Source organism: Polypterus senegalus, chromosome 1 (assembly GCF_016835505.1).
Source record: "Polypterus senegalus isolate Bchr_013 chromosome 1, ASM1683550v1, whole genome shotgun sequence".
Lineage (NCBI taxonomy): Eukaryota > Metazoa > Chordata > Cladistia > Polypteriformes > Polypteridae > Polypterus > Polypterus senegalus.
This window is the reverse complement of record NC_053154.1, coordinates 240,348,483-240,361,663: the sequence shown is the minus strand read 5'-3', so window position 1 is coordinate 240,361,663 and position 13,181 is coordinate 240,348,483. Positions and strand designations below refer to the sequence as shown.

The 13,181-nt window shown below is 38.8% G+C and overlaps 1 protein-coding gene across 1 annotated transcript in view; it reads right to left on the bottom strand.

Moving 5' to 3' along the window:
* Positions 1–2,742: 2,742 nt before the first annotated feature.
* LOC120540109 (gamma-aminobutyric acid receptor subunit pi) overlaps positions 2,743–13,181 on the bottom strand; it is a 191,887-nt gene continuing 181,448 nt past the window's right edge. The window contains exon 10 of the mRNA XM_039770604.1: positions 2,743–6,574. Coding sequence (XP_039626538.1) covers positions 6,251–6,574 — 324 coding nt within the window. The 3' untranslated portion in view covers positions 2,743–6,250. The remainder of the gene's footprint in view (positions 6,575–13,181) is intronic.

Here is a 13,181-nt window from a genome sequence, read left to right as displayed (position 1 = left end):
AATCGCTCTATTCAAATGTTAAAGATACCTTAAAGTGTAAACTTCTGGCAACTTTAGGCAGATCTCACCACAACCTGAGTCATCTTATTTCCAGCTGGTTATTAGACAGCAACCTGTTACCACCAGTATAGTGAGAAAGTGGAGCCTGGAGGCTGAAATCGCTCGGAATGACTTCTTCCATTTGACAGACTGGAAAACGATGTGTAAGTCACATGGGGATAATAGTATTCGGCCACTGCATCACAGGCTATATTAACTTTTGTGTTGACACTGTGGTACTCTCAGACAGTGTGTTGCTTTCCAAACAGCAAGGCCTGGATTACTAAGGTGCTAAAATGTCTCCTGAATGAGGAAAAGAGAGCATTAAGATCCAGTGAGAAAGAAACCCTGAAGGATGCCCAGTAAGTACTGAACAAAAGGAAACTTGCAAAGTTATAACAGAACGATGTCTGCAATAAACTTGGCATAATTACTGGACTGAATCAGACAAGGGCTTATGTGCTAGAAATGGAGTGTAGACAAAGATAACGGCATGAACCAAATTTTTAATAGATTTGTTCTCCCATTGCCAACATCGTACAATGACCAAAACCCACACACATCCCTATTACATCAGCAACTCCTACCATTTCAATTGGAATGACCAGTGATGAATCCAACTGTGAACATCAGTAGGGGCTGTCCATAACTGAAGATCAAGTTACACACAAGAAAAGGCGAAGGACTATGTTTACGAGATGTGTACCTGTTGCAATGTACACACTTCTCTCTGTGCTGTGGTTCCTATTACATTGAAGGGGCTGGAGGGAGCGACGGTCTTGGAACAGAAGCTTATCGATGTTGCATCCTCTTTTACTTTATCCATTGCCTTTTTTTGTAAGAAGAGACAACGAAGTTCCTCTGGCCGGTTGCTTTGTGCAATAACACGCTTGACTTGGCAGCAATGAATGCACATGTACTGTACAAGGCATGCACGGGGGCCACTGAAAAAAAAAGAGTCTTCTTTGCTCACCACGCAGAGGAACTTCGTCATCGCTTCTTACAAGAAAAGGCGATGGATTAAGTGAAAGAGGATGCAACATCGACAAGCTTCTGTTCCAAGAAGCAGTTCATGTCTACATTTTGTTATTTATTACTAAAACATGAAAAATGTTTCTGTTTTAACGATGAGTTTACATAGTTTGTTGTAGACACAAAACACACATCAAATTATTTCCCCTTACAATTCTGGGTAGCTCACTCCCAGATAATCAATCAAGGCAGGAACTGGGAGAACTTATTGCCCGTTCTGAGGCGGTGGGGGGGATGGTATAGTAGGCTGCTTGGGTTTATCAACACATTTATAACACAAAAAATGCTGAAGGAGCGGTGCAAAGGGATTTAAAGTGGGCTGGATTTACGAGTTTTTTCGTTGGCTCTGGTAAATCTAGTGTTAAAGCTCCAGAAAGTGCCACTGCTGTGGAAAACATCCTGCATTTTTCCTGAATTAAAGAATGTAGGTGCCTTTACATATAATGATTACAGACTAGTTGAACTTATATCTCACATCATAAAGACCTCTGAGAAGTTAGTCCTGGACTATGTCCTGGACCCATTGCATTTTGCCTTTCGGACAAAGGTTTGGAGTGAAGAATGCAATTATCTATTTACGCCCAAGGCTTATTCTTAGCTAAATAAAGCTGGCAGCACTGTGAGGATTATGTTTTTTGATTTCTCCAGTGCCTTCAATACCATCCAGCCATCCCCGTTAAGATGTAAGCTCAGAAATATGCAAGTGAATGAGCCCATGATGTCCTGGGTAATGGACTATCAGACAGCAGATCGTGACACTCTAGAACTGTGTCTATGGTGTGGATTTGAGCACCACTGGAGCACCACAAAAAGCAGTCCTGTCTCCTTTTCTGCTCATTTTGTACACCACAGACTGAAACTATAATACCAGGTCATGTCATTAGCATAAATTCTCAGATGACTCTGCACTTATGGAATGTATCAATAAGATCACTAAGGGGGATGAGACAGAGTATTTGAGTCAAGTGGAAAACTTTGTTTCTTGGTGCAGAAAGAACTGCAAGTGAACATTGGTAAATCCAAGGAACTGACTATTGACTTCCAGCACACTAACCACACACCTCTTGTGTCAGGAAAACAGTCTGTCCATTAATGTCAGCAAAACAAAAGAGTGCAATGTGGAATTCAGCTGGGAGAATGAGAAGCACGTAAGTGAGTACACATTAACATTAACAGTATTGCAATGGAGAAGGCCGAGTGTTTCAAACACCTGGGAACCAACATCAAGAATGACTTAATATGGTCCACACTAAGACATTCTGGCCTTTATCATCTCAGATAACTGATGAAATTCAAAATGTTGAGTAGAGTCCTGAAGTCCTGCTATTATGTGGCTATTGAAAACATACTAGAAGGATGCGTCACTGCCTGTATGGAAGTTGCTTTACAATAAGGTGACCATCAGTCCCCGTTTTCCGGGGACAGTCCCCATTTTCGGACAACTGTCCCGACTCAGAAACATGTCCCCATTTTGTCCCCAGTTTAAGATTTCATCCCCGGTTTCAGCTAATTCACTTTTTTGAATGTATCTCATCACCAGGATAATTTGAACTCGGCGCGTATGCGCGGTGTTTTGACGGAGGTTATGCTTTATTGCATCCTGTAATTTTGGCGAGAAATCATGTGATAAGCTTTCGCTTTGTATGTAGTCTATGCTCCTCTATGCCCCCAATATGTCCCCAGATTGGCCCAAAAAATTCTGGTCACCTTATCTACAAAGGACCGCACAAAAAAGTACAAGGTTATCTCTTTGGATCTAGTAGGTTGCAGATGCAAGCTCTTATATTTCATGAATACTTATTAGTCTGCATCCTTGGAATTTATTTATAAATAATTGCAAAATTGCAACTGATTATTAAATGTGCAATAATTATTTTGTTAGGGTGTCATGGTGGCACAATACTTATCACTGCCGATTAATCAATCCAGAATCCAGAATTTTAGGTTTAAATCCCACACCTGTTCATCACCCATGAGTTTGCACATTTCTCTGCCTCTGACCGAGTTTTCTTCCAGGTACTCTGGTTTTCGACCCACATCCTCAGAGATGCTCAGATTAGATTAACTAGAAACTCTAAATGTCCATGTATACTTTGTGCATCTGCATAGCTGCAAGAGTCCATGTTGTAAAAATTTTGTTGGGAGTCATGTTGCGCAGAATTTTGTGTGTGCACAGTCCAGTGCACACCTGTCTTTTGTCAACATATGCCACACAACAACAGCATGGATGCATTTGAAGAGAAACTGCACACAGTGCTATGCACATATAATCGTGCTACAAACAGAACAGGGTACGCTGCATCTTTCCATGTCTGCGCCTATTCAGTTTTGCAGTATAAATTTCATTTTAATTTGCTGTGTATGAGTGTTAGTGGGGGTATTTGCATGAGTTAGTGGGCACTATCACGAATGGGTCCTGTCCAGAGTGGTTTGCTGTCCTGCACCCAGTGTGGCCAGAATAGGTTACACTCCCCCACCATGAATTGGACTTATAAGAATGTATATATGTATTTGCTTTTACAATGAGCAAAATGATTCTTGTAAAGGCACTTCATAAAGTTCATAATACAATAAATAAGGATCTAGTTGGAATTCAATTTAATTGTGCTTATCATTTAGCATATTTTCTTCCTGTAGGTGCCCTCTGTCTTTGTCAGTATAAAATGCCATAAAAAAATGCACGATGATCACAAATAAGAAGAAGAATAAGCAAGAATAATCACAGATTTGCACAACACACTGCAAATATTAACATCTAATTTCAATGACAAATTCACAAAATAGGAACTTTTACAATACTTCTTTTTATCATGAAGAATGTTTCATCAAAACAGAAATAAATGAATAAACTGTAGATTTTTCTTGGCAAGCAAAGCAAAAATATTGTACATGTATATTGAGACAGCACAAAGATGTTTAGGAATAACAGAATATGAAAGGTGTCTCTTTCTGCAAGTGAGCATTCATAACCCATAAAAGATCAGCATGTGGCTTTAAATATTATCATATGTAGCCCTAATCAATAAACCGACTGACAAATAACTAATAAGGATGCTAAAATAAAGTGCAGTAGTGTTGCCTCCAGTGCTCAAAATCAATCGAAGACATTTCACTTGTCAAGTCACTGCAAGCTCTGATGTAACATTCCTTCTGCACTGAAACAAAAATATCAATATATTTAGGAGCTGTATTTATATGTCTAGTGATATTATTAAACATGTAGGGAAATAGAATTTTAAGTACTCAATGTGTTTGCATTTGACAACTTCCTCCCTCATCCCACATGGAATTAATTGAGGTCACTACACGTAATACTTGACTGCTGTGTAGCAATGACTGGGGTTTTCTTGCCTCTTGTTTTAGAAGATACCCTATTCAGGGTAATTTAGAAAATAATAATACCATGACTGAGAAGTCAATCACCTCTTTTCATTTGTTCTTGCACTATTTTAAATTTCACTTCCTACTGTGTAAGGTTTTTCAATGCTGAATGACCAAAACAAAAATTGTCACTTTCATTTTTTAACTACAGAAGACTTGTCAGATGTTTCTACTTTTTCTTCATTAGGTCTAGCAAGTAAAACAATTATGTAGGTGAAAATATTGCTTGTTAATTTTCTTCTTTCAAAAACATGTAATTTTTACAAATTGGAAATAAAAACTTTATTAATAACTGAAATTAAGTGTGAATGTCGATTTAGTTCATATTTTCAAAATCAAATACAGATATGCACCACATAATGTGTGTTCAGGCAATGTCCGACTGCATATACTTTCTTGGTCCCATAATGTTTGGAAATCCTGGTTGGGGAACAGGATGTTGCATACGTAATCTAACTTAGTAAACGCAACAGCTTCCCTTGCGCAAAATGTGAATCTCAACTCTCTTGTATACAAAGTGATTGCAAGGCCAGTACTGTAATGTACTTGCTATCATTATTTTGATGTGAACTTTCATTTTAACAGTATGGTTTGACACATGGGCAGCAGCACCCAATCTCATGTATCATGCATCTCTGGATCATTGTAGCATTATCTCTGTGTATTTAGTCAATTCAGCTAAACTACAGTATCTCATAAAGCTTTCCTGAGTACTGTATATGTACTGATATAATATAGTGTTCGCACACTGTCCAAATCACATAACATCATATTTCACAGAATGTATTGTGAACATTAAGCAGTGGATACCTGTACTTGAAACAAAGAAATGTTGTTTTCTTGCCAAAGGGGCTGTATAATCATTTATTTGGGATTTTTTTTGTTAGATAAAGTATGTAGCTCTTTTCAGGGTTGAAACATTCATACACACAAAGGGCTGATAGGGAACACAACTGTTTATTCCCTACAACTAACACATCAAGCAACTGATTATAACAATCATACAAAATTTTAATTTGTAGGGTTTTTAAAAATCAGACAGTCCATTAGAACACATGCTGTATATTTATGAAAGGGTATATTTTCTTTCCAAAAGGGGCACTGCATGATAAATTTAAAATGCATATTCTCTTTGGGATACCTTTGAGGGGTAGATAATGCGAATGCTGATTATCACGAATGCCATGCAGACATGCGGACAAGGTTGTGGTGTCTTATAATCCATAATGCAAAACATGGACATGGAGCTGGTGCTTCAGAAAACAAAGACTAAAGCTATTTCAGGTTTTCTTTGCATACATTCAATATGATCTAAACAAGATGAGACCATTATTTATTTGTTTTATACTAAAGTATACACAGGCAGAAATGCGTTTACAGATATTAGTTTGTTAAAGGATGCAAAACCTATTAACAGTTTGCATTGATTGTACATTCAGTGGCTGTAGCATACGAAAAGCACAAAAATAAATAGTTAAATGGCTAAATACTCTACTTCCCTTTATTTTCTGATGGACATTAAGTTGAAACAGTGAATTACGTCTTGTGTACATTTCACTCCACAAAAGAATATAGAAAATATACTGAGCCAAAGGGTTTATTCCAGAGTTGCTTTCTTATATGATTACATGCGTGAGGTGTCAACCCTTAAAAACATCGGCTTCCTGTCTTTCAGCCTCACTGCAACTCAAGCTGCATACACAGTACTCTGGGTTCCTAGAGTATTTTCTGTACTACACTTTGCAAATTATTTTATTTAATTTTTTGCTTCCTAATTTTTTTGTGAATCCAACAGTTTTTATAAATAAAGATAATACATCCAATACAGCAGATTCACAATGATGAACGAGAGTGGGAACGACAGTCTTGAATAATTATCTATGTAATGTGGGTTTTCAACTTGACAGCAGTTTAAAAAGCAGACCACTTTCTTTAGAAGGTAAGAAACCTTAGCACACTGGTCCTCTTGTTCTTTACGTTCCCCTTTTGGTTCACTTTCTGTGGGAGGACATTTACTTAAACTGGAGTCATCATCTTGGGGTTTGGGACATTGGGAGTTTCTTGTAATTGTTCTCACTGCTCCATTCATCTCATCCTCAATTCTCTGCAATTCATGTCCATACTATTGTGTGAAAGAAAGAGAGAGAGAGAAGAGGGGGCACAATTAAACTTCTCTGATTAGAGCTATACACTATAAGCAAATCAATAAGATTATGGCCATTATTTAAACAATGCTTTCATTCTTCATACTTCTGTATGGTGGATATCTTAAGTACATTACTTCACAGGGACCAGATTAGGTTGAGGTGGGGTTATAATGGTGGTTCTCCTACAACACAGCCTAGGTACTGGGGTTCAATATGAATATACTTTGTAACCTGGCCCAGTATTAGAATGAGAGTTTGTTCCAAAGTATGCCCTGTGCAAAGTTAGCACCAACCTAGTGCTCAATGCTACTGGGATAAGATCTGAAATTGGAAATAAAATTGGTCTGAAAAGCTGGCCTAAGGCAAAGTTCTTTATTACGCCCTTTTCCCCTTAGCCACAAGCCCCCAATCTCCTTATTATTAATGAGAAGACTGGACTCTGTTCATTGCTTTTTATTTCTTGGAACTCAATGTAAAATATAAATTAAAAAAAATATAATTAAAGCTAATGCCCATCTTTGGAGTAGTGTGTACATAAGAGAAACATGAGACACAAGTCTATCACAAGGTGCAGATTAACAGACCATGACAGCTTAGCATCACCACTCAGAGCCTGCATCACCAGGCTATTGAAGTGGAGATCCTGTAGGAAAATATTTGTGCATTTCCAGTGGAGTCATGACACATTCCCTCTTCTGCCAGGCCATTATGCTTTTAGCTATCTATGGGAGTGATACTAAAATCTTGGCAGCCATTTGCAGATTACACATAGGATCTAAAAATGCTAATGTTCATGGCCACAAAGTAAAGAGATGCACTGTATCAGTCCATTACAGTGTGGATACTAATTTTGGGTCAATTTAGAGTGAGCAGTCAAGCTAATCTATAAAATGTGGGGAGACACTTGAGAAAACTAATGTGGATATAGAGGCAAATGGGCAAATTGCACACATACAGTGTCCTGTCCAGCTCTATTCAACTTGTTACAGTGTCTAACTACAAGAACACGGTCACCAAATGTTAACAAAGCACAGCAATAGTTAACCCTGAAAGGATTGTGATTCCATGGCTGCTAGCAATGATATCTGTATTCTGTGGCAAGCCTACTTAACATTCAGTGATATCTCAAAATTAATTTCAGGTATCATAAAATGCAATTCACCTTTTGGGATATCTAAAACATGTTCCCAGATATCTCAAAATACGTTGTTATATATAAAAAAATGTCTGCAGTACAAAATCAAATTCATTATGTTAAAATGATATCTTAAAATTCACCTTGCCTATATTTTCAGATATGTGAAATTCAATTCACGATATCTTAGAGTCACATTCTGTACAATTTCCAACTCTTTCAGCAGAACATCCTGTCTATTTTAACATATCTTCAAATTTATTTCAGATATCTTAAAATGGGGAAGAAAGTATTTTGATGTATCACAAAACATATTTGAGATATCTAGAATTGCACTGTTAAGATATCTTTAAATAAGTTCATACCTTTTTAAAGATATACAAACTACCTTTTTAAACTATATCAAAATCAAGACATCTAGAAACATATTTCAACCATCACAATGTCTTTGGGTTAAATTTGACCCATTTTTGAGTCTGAAATTAGTAAAAGCAACTTAAATGCACAAAATTAAAGGAAATGTTTTTAATATCAAGAAGTTAAATTTTGTTTTTCTTATTGTAAGATTTGTTAACTTATCAAGAAATTTGTATTTATGATTATTGAGCTTATTTTAAGCAATCTTGCTTACCCCATTAGCAGATTTTATGGCTAAATAAGTGCAAAACAACTCTTTTATTTTTGAAAAAGGAAAACATGACTTATTAGCTTGTTAATAAAATGTTTTCAATGAAATGAGGTTTCATTTTTTTGCAGTTTTTAGGATTAAACCTTATACTTTTCCTATATTAACAAAAAGTAAAAAAAAGTTTAAAAATCCCATAATTTGTGCAGCTTCTTAAATGCCTTGCCATGTCTGTTGGGTCAGTTCTGACCCACCATTGACTTTAATGAATTTTCTGCTGCATTTAATGTAATTATTTTATTCACTACCCATAAACGCATCCTAACAGTAATCATTTCAGCTCACAAATGTGAAGGACTGTAGTAAAGTGACCTAACATTGCAAAAAACAAAAAAGATCCTAATTGTCACTTTTATGTACAGCTCCTACACCTTTTAAACACTGTTGTGTCCTTTGGGTAACTTTTTTGTCATTTATCATGGATTGTCCTCTGGATTTAAGCTGCATAAAAACCTATCTGAAGATTAGGATCATTAGTACTACAGGTTAAAGCGGTAGGTAGGTAGGTACGGGGTAAACTATTTGATGTTGAGAGCACTTAAAAGGGGGCGTTGATAAAGAACCTGAGGGCACAGCATTGAGTCAGCACTTGAAGGCATTGTGAGGGTTAAAATATCTGAAATGGAGCAGAGTCCCATTTTATAACACCATGAAAAGAATTTGAGATATTTAAAAAGATATCAATAGGCCAAATGTTTTATAAATAAGATGGCATGTACTGGAGATTGTATTCTGCACAGAGCAATGACAATTGATATTCTTATCTCATTGTCAAAACAACTGGAAGAAAAGGATTGTTGCCTTGTGTTACACTTTTACTCATCAGCAGTCATTGTTACAAGACATATATGAGTTATTCTGTATCAGCATTTTTCATCTAAATAACTGAATTTTGTTTTTTTTTTACCCCACATTGTATAAGATTTATGGTATTAGTGCAGTAAGATACGTTTCTTGCTTTCCATGCTTTGTGCAACTCTGTTGGCTTATTAAAATGTGCACTAAGCTATACAGCTAGAATTCATGACTGTACCGCAGGTCAGAATCACAGATATGGAGATTGAAGCAGGGAGCAAAGATGTGAGGGATTTCAAAATGCAGCAGATGGCATCCTGGTAACGTTGCAGCGGATAGCTTTAAACTGTAATTCATTTTATTCCTGTGAGTACAGAAAGTAGAGGGTTCCTTGAATAATCCACTAATCATACACTGTACATAAGAGATTGTGAAAGTGCACCAGCTATATACTGATAAATCTACTTTCAGGATAAAGGGCATTCAGATTGTTTTGTCAGCTATTTTGTTATATACATTCCCTAATCTGTTTAAAATATAGTTGTGCTAAAGTATACAAATATCCCAAAAGCAGGCTGAACTGGCTGTGACATTTTAAAGTACTGGTGAAGCAGATGACACACTTAACTACTTTAATAGTAAATTAGCACTTCAACATCACTCTCTGCCAAAACTAATTTCATTAAAGGTACAAAATTATAACATATTTTATTTATCCAAACATAAATTTACACAGTTATTGAATGAAACAAATAGCAAAACCCCCAAAAGACCTGTTTACACAGGTTGTTGTCTTGTTTACCATCCCCACTCCAAAGTGCTCTCTTGCATCTCAAAACTCATTATCTTTGTGTTTGTGACCTCTCTTCATCCTGTCATGCAGGTTCAGTATGCCTATAAAATCTGCTAGAGGGGCACTTCCTGGTTAAGCCCCCAATTTACGTCTGGTCCAGGTGTGGCCCTCCATGGCTACAGGCCCAGCAAACACACATTCAAGAGTAAAAGGGCAAATCTCCAAGTATCTGTTATACCAGGCATTTGTGCCATTTGTGCTGTCACCTATTACCCAATAAGAAAGGTGATTCTCTGCTAGTTCTCCATGGCTCCTCTGTGTTTGTCCTCTTTGTCACATTACAATCAGGAATTAAAATGGATTTTTATTTGGATTTTATGTAATAGACATAACAATAGTCCATATTGTTGAAGTGGAATGGAAATAAAATACCTTGTAGCACTTTCAGATTACATTGTTTGTATGAAAATATGCTATAGAAATACAGTAAATGTTATTGTTGTTTTAGTCACTATTTGTATTTAGTTTGTTTCCTTTCTCCCCATTTGTCTGTCTGTTGAAGTCACTAAGTATGCCACGTGGAGGATTTTTTAGTGACACAGGTGTTCTTACCATGTGCATACACACACAGTTCTGCGACATTACATGCCTTATTTTGTACTGAGAAAAAAAAGAGACTCTGCAAGTTTTCATAATACTAGCCAACCCGCGGCGTGGCATACGCCGCATAATCAGGCCGCTTTTTAAATGATTTTTAAGCACAGAGGAAAAAATAAACATTTGAAAAATCCGTAATTTAATAAACCACCAAGAAAAGTAACATTGCAACAATGCACGCTGCGAACCAACATACAATTGTCCGTGACTGAAAACCAGAGGAGTGCCGTCGCGCTTTCTCCATCCAAAGCGAAGGACGGGGTTGAACGGCGCTCGTTCAGTACGCACTGCCCGCGACTCTGTTGACCTGAGTCGCTTTCGTCTGTGTACAGTCCACACGCACCTGTGAGTCACGTTGACTGTTAATTTCCCAAACACCGCCTTAGTCGGTTTCCACGTTGATTTTTCATTGTTTTTTGCGGTCCTGGATGCTTTTTTTGTATATATAATCCACCAAGTCAACCGACCATGGGGGGCTTTACAAAGGGCAGGGACGTAATCAGTGCGAGCGTATGACCCCGCACGTACTGGGAATTTCTCGTTCGTGGGGAACAATTGGAAGCCACGGTCTCCATCACGAATGGGGTTCAACGGCTTACCCACGCCGGGTAGACACACATTGATCCATTCAGTGTAGTGCGCGTGCAGTACCACACATACAAGTGCATCACAGACCTGTTAATGCTTAATCTCACGTGGCTGAAAGCCACTTGTCCCTCTAAGAATTTGGACGCCGACCGCTGTTGGGTCGTGTAACTATTTAGCAGGTGGGAGTCTCGTTCGTTTTCGGAAATAACCAGCCAAATCACTCCACCAACTAAGAACTGCCATGCACCACCACCCACAGAATCGAGAAAGAGCTAGCAATCTGTCAGTCCTGTCCGTGTCTGGGCCGGGTGAGGTTTCCTGTGTTGAGTCAAATGAAGCGAAAGGCTCCACACCTGGTGGTGTCCTTCCGTCAATTCCTTTAAGTTTCAGCTTTGTAACCATACTCCCCCCTGAACCCAAAGACTTTGGTTACCCGGTTGGCTGCCCGGCAGGTCATGGGAATGACGCCGCTGGATCGCCTGTTGCGGGGCCTGCATTGGTGAAGCAGGTGAGACGGTAATGATACAGAGGCACAGGGCTTATTGGTTTTTAAAGACTGCTTCCTTCATTGGGTTTTAACCAATGCACGTAACGAACCAACACACAATCGTCCGTGCGGCGCTCAGGGTGGAACGGGAGGAGAGGAGAAGGACATCCACTCCGCTCCCTCCGTCATGCTAGTCTGCTGGTTTCTTGTTCAGTATACACTGCCTGCTCATGTGCCCACCTCCAACTCGTCACTCGAGTCGTTGTTGTCTTTGTACAGTCCAGATGCACCTGTGACTCACGTAGACTTTTCATTGCTCGGTGCTGTTTTGGCTGCCTTTCTATATATAATCCACCAAGACACCCGACCACGGTGGGAGGGGGGTGTGTACAAAGTGCAGGAGTATCTAAGAAGACGCATGTTTGTCGCGATGCAATTGCTGTATGTAGAGTGTAAAACAGTTTGCTATAGTGCACACGGTCGTGCGTCGTAACCGAAAACTCGTTTTTTAAAGACTGCTCACTTCATTGTGTTTTAAGCTCAGTTGTAAAGGAACGTTTTAAGGATCCCATGGGATACCCCTCGCACACAATTTTACACGCCGCATATGGCGATTCACCTCCGCGAGAAACATGCCTCTATTAACAGTCAACGTGGGTCGGAGCTGCATGTGACCTCTACGACAGACGAATATAAATGAAGCCGGTTTTTCTGTGTCGTCGCGTCCAAGTTGGTGGGCGTGGCTCTGTGAGTTGTCGTCGTATCCAATGGTCTTGGAGTTGGTGGGCGTGGCTCCTTCCTGCGGTGCCATAGGTGTCTCACTTGTTGGCGGCTTAGTGAATCCACGCCCCTTCCGGTGTGCTTTCCATGGTTGTCTTGCCTTAGTGAATTATATATATAGATGTTTAAATGTTTAAATACATACCTCTATAAGTTGGATAATCCAAGGCAGCATTTAATTAAAACTTATAATTCTAGGGTTTGTTTTTTTTTTTGGGAGTTTTGTCCATCTTAAATTTGTTTTCCTTTTGTTTGGATGATACTCATTTTTAATTTGGAATTTTACCTTTTGATCTAGTTTTGGGGACGCAGTTCTTAATGCTGCTACCTCATATCTTCAGAACCCTGAGTTTGAATCCTGGACCACTCTCTTTCTGTGTGGAAGTGTAGTACACTGAAGGTCACACCTGAGTGAAACGGAGAGCTCAGTTGACATCATCAGGCAGTCCTTGCACAGGTGAGGATAAGAGTTCTCTTATTGATCATGGCAGAGGAGGAGCTGCTTCTGAGGGCTTTTGAAGTCCAGATGGCGCAGGATGTCAGTTGACCACCAGCAGGTTACCACAGTGTAAAATGTGCAGCCCAGGATGGGTTGTGGTATAATTCCATGACAAAACATTTGACGTAGTCAGCAGGATTTGCACTGTGGATCGATGGAGTGT